The 13102-nt window shown below is 47.0% G+C and overlaps 1 protein-coding gene across 3 annotated transcripts in view; it reads right to left on the bottom strand.

Moving 5' to 3' along the window:
• Plekhh1 (pleckstrin homology, MyTH4 and FERM domain containing H1) overlaps positions 1-9464 on the bottom strand; it is a 46896-nt gene extending 37432 nt beyond the window's left edge. For all 3 annotated transcript variants that reach the window (XM_051196189.1, XM_051196190.1, XM_051196191.1), the window contains exons 1-2: positions 9325-9464; positions 538-689 (exon numbers count right to left, since the gene is read on the bottom strand). In XM_051196189.1, the coding sequence (XP_051052146.1) occupies positions 538-660 (123 nt within the window). In that variant the 5' untranslated portion in view covers positions 661-689; positions 9325-9464. The remainder of the gene's footprint in view (positions 1-537; positions 690-9324) is intronic.
• Between the last annotated feature and the right edge of the window lie 3638 nt (positions 9465-13102).

The following is a 13102-nucleotide window of genomic DNA, read 5'->3' as shown; positions in this document are numbered from 1 at the left end:
TCAGGCACTTGCTGAGGCTCATCTGCTTATGGAGATGGGCAGGAGGTTGGAGATTTCTGTTGTTCTAAGAAAATCATCCAGTCCACAATGAGAATGAAACTGATGTTAACAGCTGTGGCAATACATAGTAAAAGAAATATGAGCCATGAGGGACTCAAAGTGACAGAGGACCAAGATGATTGCATCATTTTTTAAAATGTTTTAATTGTTTCTGACAGGGTCTCACTATTGTAGCCTTGAACTCATAAAGCTTTGCTTGCCTCTGCCTCCCAAGTGCTGGGGTTAAAGCTGCACTACAGCATACCCAGCTGGACTGCGTCGTTCTTTAGTGTGTGGAACCTGAGGTGTCATAGCCAGGAGAAAAATTTAGTGACTTAAAAAAAAAGCTACCTTAGAAGTTTTCATTTTTAATTAAAAACACAGCAAAGTCTCAGTAGGAGTTCACTTTCCCCAACTCCCCCTCTCAACTCCGACCCTGACAATGGCTACTGGCCCCAGCCCCGATGTGAGGGAACTTCCTGCTCTCCAGGGACTCACCTTGTCGGCCAGCAGCTCCCTTATCTTGCTGGCCTGAAGGCGGAAGCGGAAAAGCTGTGTCTCCAGGGAAAGGCAACGCTTCTGCCAGTCTACGGGGGCTACCTCCACCTTGACTTCTGCCATGGTGGAATCCAGATGTTCCCGGGAGCACACTGAGAAAGGGAAAGGTAAGAGTGAGGAGGAGGAACGTGAGGAAGGAGGAACAGATGACCAAAGGGCAGAGAAATCAGGGTGTGGAACAGAGGTGGTTCCAGCTCTCCCGAGATCGTTCGTGTTCCAGCTTCTCGGCCCAGGGTGCCCAGCTGCAGGGCCAGGCGCTGAGCTGCTTCTGGGACACCTTAGGAACCTGGTGAGTGGTCCTTAGGCTTTAAATCCTCTTAATTAGCATACAAAGCATGTAAATTCTCTTAATTAGCACACAAAGCATTAGGTTCTACTGTGGTATTTTCAAATAAAATTTGTCTTTGTCAGATTCTCCTTCCCCAGCCCACTGCCCCACTGGGAGCCACTGGCACCTTCTTCACTTTCTCGTCTCAAGCATTCTATTGCCCGCCCACCTTCCTCAACACCTCTCTTCCCTCTCTTGTTCGTTCCCTAAAGTTTCACAACAGTTTCGGGAACTCCTTCCCTGGGGAGACGTAAAAAACACCAACTCCCTCCTTATAGGGAGGGCACCAACAACACACTTGGGAGACCAATGACTTCATCAGGCCTCCACAGAACAGGAGTAAAGGGTACTTACAGGAATGTGGGCGACCACGCAGTAGTCTCACCCCAGCATGAATGACAACTTCCCCCATAGCTGCATAGATGGCTTCTCCTCACTCCAGTTAACATTCCAGCCTATATCATCTAGCACCACAAGGCCATGTGAAATGAGGGCATAATTACATACAACTGGCTGGGAGGTGAGCTGGGAGCTTCAGGAATCTCAGGGGAGGGCCCAAAGACCCTCCCCAACCCCTCCTTCTATTCGGGAATGTCAACAGTCAACAAGCCCTATCTGGGGGGTCACTTGCAAACAGTCACAGCTGTTGTGATGAAATGATGGCAGTTAAACTTAGAGGATGGTGCTCTACAATAATAGCCTATACCCACGCTTGCTCAAAAGCTACACACACACACACACACAGAAAGCTAAGATCCACATGTGAGGTACAAGACAGTCTTTCTGAGTCTAGGTCACCTCGCTTAATATAATAATATCCAGATCTATCAATGTTTCTACAAATTTCATGATGACACTTTTATTTATAGCTGAACAAAACTCCATTTGGCATATGCCACATTTTCATTATCTGTTGCACATTTAGGCTGGTTCCGTTCCCTTTGTATTATGAACAGTACAACGAGAAACATGGATGAGCAAGTATCTCTGTGGTAGGATATGAAGTCTTTTGGGAGTGTGCCCAGGAGTAATATAGCTGGGTCATTTGGAAGTTCTATTTTTAATTTTTTATTACATTTTCAAAAAAACACTTGACTATGATTCATAGTGTTCATATACTTGTGGGTATGAAGCCATGCACAGGAGAATGATGTACCTACCAGGGGCCACACCCTCAAAGAAAACTGTTCATAGCTCCTCAGTTAGGGGTGGAGGTCCATGAACTCCTTCCGTGTTTTTAATTTCTTGAGAAACTTCCACAGTGATCTCTCTATTGCATTAGTGTACATTTACCTTCCTGTTTGCATTAGTGCATATTTACCTTCCTGTTAGCAGTGACCCTCTTTCCTCACTTTCTCACCAGCACCTGCCTTCAAGGTTTCCACTGAACACGCACAGTTGACATGTAGATAAACAGGTGCAGGGAAAAGCGTTGAGGGTAGGGGTGGGGGCCTTGGTGTTTAGGTCAACCTTAAATTGGAAATACAGATTCGTCCAAGGTCACACACGGCTACGTGGAGGCAGAGCTCTGGTTCTCACCTTAGTCCTGATTCTCTGTCTCTGCGGATGTTAGGTGGGCTGACAGTGGACTGGAAATACTGGCACGTTTCTGTTTAGCTGGGTTCTTGCCAGCTGTCATCAGTTCATTCTGACTGGAAACAAACACTCATTCTCTCATCCCCTTCAAGTCATAAGACGCAAGCCAGAAGACTTCTACATGTTTGCTCCAGGCTCTGGTGAAAGCCACCTTTCATAACCCAGCCAGCAGGGGAATTTACCCCGATGCCTCCTACCTGTAGTTCAGACAAGAAAAACTGGGTCAAGGATGAGAAAAGAAGCAGGAATGAGTGTGCCTGAGCTTGGGGACAGAGGCACAGGGCCACCAAGAGAGGAAAGTTGGAAGGCTCCATCGGCATCAGGACTTGTAATCTCCCAAACTGTGATATACGGCCACCTGACTACCAAATCATTTTAAGAAATGACTGTTAATAGTTCCAGGTTGATAGTATTCTTTAACATCATCTGTTAAGTGTTACATGGGATTTTCAGAGAAATTGATAAAAATACCCAATGGCAACAGAGTGGGGTAAAAACACTTGTCAAAGTAAGACTTGTCAAAACTGCCAATGTGGGGCTGGAGAGACGGCTCAGCAGTTAAGAACACTGGCTGCTCTTCCAGAGGATCCTGACTTAATTCCCTATGGAACTCCAGTTCCAGGAGATCCAACTCCTTCTGGCCTCTGCTCACAACTGAGCTTGGGGACAGAGGCACAGGGTGAGCAGGATAGTGAACACCCATGCAGGCAACCCCCCCCACAAAAGTTAAAACAATAGTGACAAGTGTGACCTGAACAAGCATCACACACACACACACACACACACACACACACACACACACACCTATGGCAGGATACATGGGGGAGTTTAGAAGGGATAAAGGCAAGAGAGAAATGATATAGTTATAATCTCAAAATATTTTTAAATTACTTTTAAAAAAGTAACAAGTATGTGTATGTATGTGTGTGTGTTTGTTGCTGTAAATTTTAACCTAGGGACGCATGTGTGCTAAGTGTCCTCCCTACCTCTCTGATATACCCTAGCCCTAACTACTGGATGGTTTGGGAAGCTGGGTGGTCGGTCCATGAAGTCAGCCTAATTCTTAGGCTTTGAAATTTCTATAATAAAACATTTTTTTGAAGATTTACTTATTATGTATACAGTGTTCTGCCTGAAGGCCAAAAAAGGGACCCAAATCTCATTACAGATGGTTGTAAGCCACCATGTGGTTGCTAGGAATTAAACTCAGGACCTCTGGAAGAACAGCCGGTGAGCCATCTCTCCAGACCCAAATGTGTTATGTTTTGAATCCTCTTCTCTGATCCTCAGGAGCCATGTGGCCTCTAAAAACCCAGTCACTTTCCGATCTCTCGCCAGACAGTAAGACCACCTGGGAGCAATACTAATCACCAATTGCTTTCCCCTTCACACTTAACTTTGATTAGTTGGTTTCTCCCATTATGTTTTGTTTGTTTATTGTTTTGTTTTGTTTCTGACATGCAGTTTCTCTGTGTAGCTCTGGCTGACCTGGAACTCACAGAGATCTGCCTACCTCTGCCTGCCCTAGGCCTCTCCCATTAGGCATTACAAACAGCTGTCACTTCTTGAGTCCTTATTGTATGGCAGGAACATGCAGTCTCTTTAACCCTCAGGTCAATCTAAAAGTGGTAGGAAGGCACTACTGTCCCCACACAGAAGGTCACCTGGAACAGTTTGAGTAACTTCTACAGACAGTCCCATAGCCTGGGGCTCATTCACCATCACCCCCAAAATGGAGGATACAGGTCACCAGCAGTACACTTGCTAGCCTAGGGGTGGCGGGCATTCTTTTCCTGATTCTACAAAGAGTAAGGTAAACTGTTAAGAATAAGAAAAGTACTTTCAAGTATCGTTCAAAAGCCTTAGCACTAAGGTAAACCTAGATCCCAGATTTTCCAAGGCACCTGAGACTACTATACCCTGCCACCACAAACCTCCACAAGCTCAGACACTGGCCATGTGAGACCTGGAGAGAAAGGCAGAACAATCACACCACTGAGAGGTCTAGTGTCTGGTTCTTTAGGCTCTGGGAGCCTCTGAACACTGGACACATGACCTGAGTCCAGAAGTGTCATCCTAGACAATAGGGACATTGTGACCTCCTAGCCATTCCCACTTCAAAAGACTGGAACCAACTGGAACAAGCAGGAAGACAAAAGACAAAAACAAAACATGGCCTTATCTGAGCTAAGATCTCTGCTGTGAAGACAAACAGAGCCTAGGAGGGCTGGGAGAAGCTGGGAGGCTTCACATTTGAATCTCCTTGTCCTTTAGGGAAATTTTGTTTTCCAGCCTATAAACAGGAAAAGTGGCAGATCTGAGACTAGGACTTGGGAAGTCTTGTTCTCTGTTCTGGGCTAAGAACTAAAGCACCCAAGAAGACCCAGGGGTTGGGGGCAGGACTCAGGAAATGTGGTGACCTGAGTTTGATTTAATTACTTAAGTCCTTTTGATTGTACCAAGTGCTGCAGAGATTCTGTGGGGACCGAGAAATGCCAGATTATCAGTTTCCTAGAATTTTGGAACTGTTTCTATTTCTAGTGTTCACCTGGCTCTCATATCTGAGATTACACGTAGACTCCAGGAGTGCTTTCTGCATTCGGGCAGCTTCATGACTTCATAGTTCTGAACTATCAAGTGATCTGGTAAATCCTTTTCCCTGCCTTAGGGATGCTAACAAGTCCTCAGAAGGCTGAGCTGGTGCTAGGCTTGCCTGGGCATGTGAGGGGATTTAAGGGTTTGGAATCAGATCTAGAGTAAGGTATCTATTGCCAAGTCAAAGGCCCCAGGGGGTGGGGGGGAGGGGCTCTTCAGGCTAAAGCAGGTGGTTAAGACCAATAGCTATAAAACAAGAGATGTTAAGGGAAGGTACTAATAAACTTAACTTCACCTGCTAAGTTTCCTTGCACTTGTACCACCCAAAAAGATGTTCAAGGATAAACAGAAACAAATGACGTAAGGACTCTAGCACAATAAATACTCCTGTGCCTCACTCAGCAACTTCATCACCCCATGACAAGTGGGCCAGATGACTGCCAGAGCCCTACCTGCAGTTCTGAAGCTCCTCAATCCCAGCCAGAGACCCCAGGGCCATGCTGGAGGCAAGGGCTGGAGGTAGAAGAGGTTGTGGGGGAAAGACACTAAGAACATTTTGGTGATTTGGGATTCAGTCTGTATCAGAGAAAACAAACTTGCCCTGGGATCTCTGGGGCAAACTTGAGAATTTAGCCAGAAGTACACAAAATGCTGAGATTTAACTTACTTCAGCTAATTTTTGGTAATCCCTATGTGTAATACTGAAGCTGTAAAGCTGTTAAAAGATCTGCTATTTTGCAAGCCTCCAAGTCTGGTCACTGCAGACGCAGGAAAGTAATGCTTCCAATAACATTACCAGACAGCCAGGCACAGTGCTGTGCATGTGTAATCCCCACACTCTGGAGGCTGAGGCACAGGGACCATTAGTTTTAAAAAAGCCAAAAAGGAAAAGAAGAAGAAAAGGGTGACATAGCCTCTTACTTCTGGAATGTGAGGACCCTAGTGACTTCCATTTCTAAGGATGGACTATCACCTAATACAGGGCTGATCTTTTAAAGGCCAATTGTGGGAAAGGAAGACCTCCCTGCCTCCTTTTCATGCACCTGGGAGGAGATGGTGAGCAGACATGGGGTTTCCTCTGGTCTCAGCACTGTCCTCTGAGCAAAACAGCAGCAAACACTCCATCTCTACTGAGTAATGGCATCAGGCTTCAGACAGTGTTGGAGGAGGTAAAGGAAGGGGGGGGGTTGCCTTAGCCCTGAGAACCTAAGTATCAAAAAGGAAAAACAGCATAGCACTGAAGATTCCAAGCTGAGGCCAAACCTCCTGGCTCTGAATACTGGCTCAGACACCTAGTAACCCATCTGCTTAACTTCTCTGGTTCTCTGTCCCACTTTGAAATTGATGGTGATATTTGAAAATGAGAGAACTGATAGCAGTTGAGACCTATGAAGCTGCCTACATCTAACTATCTTTCTGTCAAAACAGCTATTTCAAGCTATAATTCAGACCTGTAATCCCAGCACTCAGGAGGCTGAGGCAGAGAAACAGCCTCAAATTCCAGGACAGTTTATGCTATGGAGAGACTTTGTCTCAAACAAAGGTAATTTCAACTGGGTGTGGTGTCCTGTAATCCCAGTACTTGAGAGCTAGAGGCAGGAGGAGACTAATTCTAGGATAGCTGGGACTAACACAGTGGGGCTGTGGTGGGGGGTTGGGAGGGGTGTGTGTAACTATGTGTGAGGGCCTGGGTTCTAAACCTGACACAATGGAAAAGAAGGGAGGGAGGGAGGGGGAAGACACTCCATAGAATTTCCTTGAAAATTTAAAAGAGTATTTACCTAAATCCAACCCCTGTTGAGTATATAAGCATCGATACTTACAGCTGATGTTGCTGCCACTAAACAAAAGGCAAACCAGCAGTTCCTGAGCATATGGTTCATGAATATGCTCACTGCCATCCCCAAATGGTAATTTTTAACAATTACACTGTCTTTTTGTTTTTCAGCGTTAAAAAGGAGAATATAAGGTGCATAGTAAGGTTCCTTCCCACCCTTGTACTTTCAGCAGTATTTTTTTCTTTAGAACTAACAAGAGTACAGGCATTCACATATAAGCTACACACACACCATAGCATGTATACATATAGTGTGTGTGTTTTCACATGTGTGTGTTGGTGTTCACAGGGGCCAGAACAGGGGTCAGATGGAATGGAGTTGGAGTTACCATGGAAGTAGATGCTGGGGACCAAACTCAAATCCTTTGTGAGAGCAGCAAGCCCTCTCAACTGTTGTACCATCCTGTAGACTGTCTTCACTGTACTTACCGGAAGAACCTGAAGCTCTTCCTCTCGGCACACATCCTTACTGTGTTCTCTAACCCCCAGGCTTTCAAGGGCCTTAATAGATTCCATCGTGAGGCCATTCCATGATCTTATTTAAGAATCCCTTGTTGATGGGCATTTGAGTTGTTTCCAACCTTTTGCTAAAATAAACACTACTACAATGACTATTCAATGAATACGCCTCACTTTATATGTATCAGCATAGATCTGAAGGCAAGTCCTAGAAACAGGATCATAGGATTAAGTAATGTACATCGTGAAGTGCTATCCCCTGGGGCTCTCCTAATTCATACTTCAGCCAACAGTTAAGTGCCTATTCTCCAAACCAACTTCAGTTTTTGGTTTTCTCTCAGGGTCTTATTGTGCAGCCTAGGCTGGCCTGGAACTTGCTACATAGTAGACTTGCTTTGAATTAGTGATCCCCCTTCCTTATCTTTCCATGTACTGAGATCATAGGGATGGGCCACCATGCCAGGCTGCAATACAATTTCAGTTTAAAACCAGCTATTGGTAGAGAGCAAGGCAAGGTTAGACAGCTTATTGGCCCATCAGGAGGCTCAGCAGCAGCATGCAGGGAGGGAGAGGATCCCTGCACAGCTTAATATCCCTCAATGCCTACATGCATAAGCCTCCCCACTCTCTGAGGGGTACAGATTAGAAAGAAAGAGAATGATAAAGAGGGACGAGTGGCTATAATGTCAGCACTAGAAGGGTTGAGGCAGGGGGGCTGGTATGAGCATCTGGAAAGAGGGGAGGGGAAAGGAGAAAGATGAACAGACATAAAGAAAGAAAAAAGAAAACACACACACACTGTGAAGAGTGGAATGAGAGGAACGCACTTCTCTCCTATTGCTGGTGACTTTTTCAGCACATTATTTTAGGGTAATTGTTAATTTCCCCAAGTTTGGGACCAAAGAGTGAACAGTATCACAGCTCTGAGCAGTTCCCTTAGGCAGCTAGGGGAGGGCAAAAATATCACATTTGGAATCCAGAAGGCTTAGGTCTGAGTCTCGTCTCTACGTGACCTTTACAGTCTTTCATTATAACCTTGGGCAAGATACAATTTTTCTGAGTCCTAATTTCCTCTACAATGGAAGGTGAACAGGTGATGAATTGAGTGATGAATATTGCACCCCACAGTGTCGGGCACAGAAGATAGTCTAGAAAGTCTGGTGCTGAGGATAGCTATTCCATTGCCGGGATGGGGGGTATTCATGTTCAAATAACGATCTTTCGAGCGTTCCCCTGGAACCCAGACTTTTATCAGTGTCAGTAACTTTTATGAGGTGGATTCACAGTCGAAGCTGATGGAGGCAAAACACTGGCAGGGAGGAAGTACGCTGAAGGAGCAACAGGGAGAACATTCTATTTCCACAGGACGGTCTCCGCTGCCTCTGCCACCCTCCGTGGGAGATGTATTCCTAAGGCTGCTAGGACACAAAGCCCCTGATGTCACTTAGCGCCCAATCTGGGCTCTTTTCCTGGCTTGGCCAAAATGTCAGTAGGAGTCCAGCCTGACGCCTAAGACTCCTAGGAGAGACATCTAGAAATCACATCAGAAACAACCTATGACGAGGTGCTGAGGGGAGCGGAAGGGTTGAGAGCGGCGAGCACCGAGGTGGAAGGAAGCCTGCACGTACGTCTCGGGGGCCCTTCCCAGGAGCAACTGGATCAAGCCGGTGCCAAATGGCAGGACCTCCGGCGCGCGGGCAGGCTCGTCACCGCCCCCCAGTGCGGGTGTCCAGGAGCTCCCGGTTGCCTGCGCCTGACCGGCGGCTCCCAGGTAGGGAGGCACCTGCTCCGGAGTCGCCCTCCCCGCCGCGAGGACTCAGCCGAGTCCGTGCCGCCGAACGCCCTCTCCCGGCGGCACACCCCCGGCCCTCCCGGCCCGCCCCGGCCCGGCCCGGCCCCCGGGGCCGCTCACCTGAGTGAGCCGCCGGGAGTCCCGCCGCGCCCCCGGCCGCCACGCGCGCCTCTGCCCTGCAGCGGCTCCAGCCCCGTCCCGAGAGGCCGCCGGGTCTCCGCGCCCCCGCAGCAGGGGTCGCGGTGGGCGTGGCGGGCGGAGGTCGGAGCCTGGAAGGTCCCCGGAGCTCCGCACAAAGCCCGCCCCGGCGCCGGCTGCAGCGCCGCGCCCGCTGTGTCCGCACCGCGCTCGGCGGGCAGCTCGCGGCCAGGCACAGGAAATGACCTCAGCAGCCGCAGCCTCCCACCGCGGGGCGCGGCCCGGGCCGCCGGGAGGGCTGCGCGCCGCGACCCCCAGACAGCTGGGACCTCCGCGGGATGCTCCCAAGACCGGACCCCTCCCCGGGAGGATGTCCCGGAGAGTGTCTAGCCACCTGTTAGAAAGTACCGCCTGGTTATTGGGAGCAGTACAGCTGATTTGTAGTTTGTAGCCAAGGGGGAGCGTGCCACTACAGCTCACAGAACTTGTTTGCTTGTGTTATGTATTTCTTATTTTAAAGGCGACGACGGCCAGGGAGTCAGAAAGGCAAGGGGCCTTTGTCGCAATACCTAACTCACACCATAATAATCGCACATCCAGAGCGAATGGGACATTTGATGTTTGGTTAGGCGATCGGGCTGAGGAAGATGCAAGTGAAGAATCCTAGTAAAAGGATCGCTTGCTTTGGGATACTACTTCTTTTGGCTGGGCCTGCCTCATGAAAGAGATTCTAGGTTCCATCCCCTGCACCAAAAAAAGAAAAGACACAGAGCTGGCTTTCTCAGTTCCATAGACCGAACAGAAACAAAACTCCAAGTAGGGCTGGGACATTCACTCCAAACCCCCACAAAGAAAAGTCCCTGGCCCCACCCCAGATTTAAATCTGAATCTGGGAGTGGGAGTGGATCCTAGGGCAAACCTCAGGCATTCTCATGCACGATTTTGAAAGCTCAGGCACTAAGGAAAGCAGTTAAACTGAGTAGGTGGCACAAGTGGCCTATAGGCAAGACCGCTGGGTTTTGTGAAAGGGAGATCCACCATTCAGTCTGAATAAGCAATCAAGAGCAAAATGTGACTTTCAAATACAGAGGGCTAACAATGGAAACTAGGTCTTTCTCCCATCGGGTCCTTAGTGTGGCAGATCACCCCTACTAAACACAACTATTGTCATTAAGTATATACTGTATGTGTGTATACATCCATACACATACACGCATATTCATTTATTCATATGCATTTATCTATATTCATGCATATGTATTTATAACCTACTTTCATCACTAATAAAGCAGCTCTTCTTTTCACTTCTCCTCTCTCTTTTGAGACAGGATCACACTTTGTAGCCTTGGCTGGTCTGGAACTCACTCTGTAAACCAGCCTGCCCTTGAATTCATGGAGTTCTGCCAGCTTCTGCTTCCAGAATCCTGGGACTAAAAAAAAAAAAAAAAAAAAAAAAATATGTACCACCACATCCTGCTTGCTTTCCACTCCTGACATTATCATTTTCTGTCACCTTGGCTTCAACGATCCCACAGGACACTCTTGGAAGGTGGGGATGAAATCCAGCCTGAACCAATTTGGCTCCTTGGCAGTGGCACAGTTCTGGTATTAGCAGCAATGGAACCTCTGAGCAAAGGCCTCTTGTCCTCTTATACATTCCTACAGTTGAGATATTAAAAATGGCTGAGACCAAATTAGCTAAATGTTAATGTGTCAGCAAGCAAGCACAAAATAGTTACCTACCCTACTTCAAGGCAGGCAGACAGTTGGCCTGCTCTGATTCATTCAAGGGCAACAGGGCCCACATAATTTCCTGGCTGGTTCTGTGTTGTGTAAACCACTTATTTCACCAAGGAAAGATTATTTCTAGTATCTCTCAAGCACATTAAGGCCTTGGATATAGATTTTGATGGCCTTTGAAGTGCTTCTGTAACCAAGCTCTGGAGTGCAGATTCGTGATTAGAACACTTCAGTTGCTAACCCCACTTCTGGGAGTAGAGAAGGAGTCTGTTTGTATACACACACTATAAGGCTGAGGCTGGCATGTTGACAGAATCAGTGTAACAGTCTCTTAGTCTGGGCTTCGTTTCTTGAGCAGCATTGTGGCAAAGGGAAGACGCCAGTTCAAGACCCTACTTTGTCACTTTGGTGGCCACATGACTTTCCAGAAGTTGCCGGATTTTCTGTGTTAATTCTTCTTTTGTAAAGTGTTGTTAAAAATAAATTCTTTAAAAATAATTAATTGAAGGGGCTGGAGAGATGGCTCTGAGATTAAGGGCTTGCAGTCCTTTAAGAGGACCTGAGTTCAGTTCTCATTACCCACATTCTCTAGTGGCTCACAACTGCCTGTAGCTCCTGCTTCCAAGAATTCAACATTCTTTTCTGACCTCCTTGGGCACCCATACACATACACACACACAAACACACATACGTGAGTAAAAATTAAAAGTAAATCTGAAAGAGCTGAATAAGATAGTATGATATCTGACATTTCACGAGTGACCTCTATGTGGTAGCTTTTTTATCCAATCTTTGAGCAGTATTTTCTGGAGGTCAAATATTTAGCAGACACTCCACTAAGTCTGGGGTGGGAGGATATGAAGATGGTCAAGACAAGCAATCTGCTTTTAAAGAGCTTCTTTGTTACAGAACTTCAATTCCTGTTTCTCGTGGATAGAGAAACAGGAGACCCCTAGAATTACAGAGTGATTAATAAGTTACCTCCTCAAGAGACTGCCTGTTTTCTCTGAGCAGGATTCTGGGCTGCAAAGACCATTCCCCCTCATTTCACTAAAACCTCCACAATTCAAAGTAGCCTTCATTCTGCCTGCTTCTTTTAGAAGAATAGGGAGGGGTGAGCAGAGGAGAAAGGGGAGAGGAACCCAGACTTCTAGGAATAGAGAAGTAGGGATAGTCCTAGTCTAATCTCTCCCTCATAGCCAGGGATATGGTAGCCCTTAGGGACATCAAGAGGTCACTTACTACTGATCCTTTGGAAGCAGCTAGCATAATTATGAGTTGAGCCAGAGAAGTCTGGGGTCATCATCCTAAGGTGGGCTAGAAGGGCAGGGTTTGGGCATAAAGAGAATTGTCAGAGGACCTGGAGGAAGGAAGTGTGGAGAGTGAGAGAGGAATATGAATAAATGTTGAAGGTAGATGAGCAAAAGGTACCCTAACTTCCAGTATTCCGTTTTCTTCCATCCACTCATTCAGCTCCTTGCCAATACACATGTCTTAAGTACTTGCTACTTTCTAAGCTAAGAAGACACATGTGAACTCTTGGCATAGACTTTACCCTAGACTCTTGGCTATTCCCAGAAGGGTACACAGGATGGCCCTGATTCAGTGACCACATATCTAGCTACACCCTCTAGCCAGGCAGAGGGTGGGGAAGACAGGGTTTTCCTCTGTGGAACAGGAATCGGTTACTTCCTAAAATGGCGTTTAAAAGGTGGAGATCAAAGGCCAGCCCTAGAGTCTGGCCTGTTATAAGCATGTGTGAATTGTTAGTGAAAAAAAAAAGCAAACCTGAAGGAACAAAGCAGGAAGGATCAGCATGGTGCCTAAAGGTAACAAGAAAGAATGGAATGGAAAGAGAATCTGGTCAAGGAAGACCCTGATGAGTGGATAGACATGTTCCTAATCTGACTTTACATTGTAACATCCCAAGAGCACTGATTAAGACAGGAGGTGGTGGTTCAGCCTTTAATCCCACACCTCAGGAGGGCCAGGACCTGGCACAAAGCACTGTGCTTACTAG

The sequence above is a fragment of the Phodopus roborovskii genome, unplaced genomic scaffold, assembly GCF_943737965.1.
Source record: "Phodopus roborovskii unplaced genomic scaffold, PHOROB, whole genome shotgun sequence".
Taxonomy (NCBI): Eukaryota; Metazoa; Chordata; class Mammalia; order Rodentia; family Cricetidae; genus Phodopus; species Phodopus roborovskii.
The sequence above is the reverse complement of the archived record's forward strand: the minus strand, read 5'-3'. Positions and strand labels throughout refer to the sequence as shown.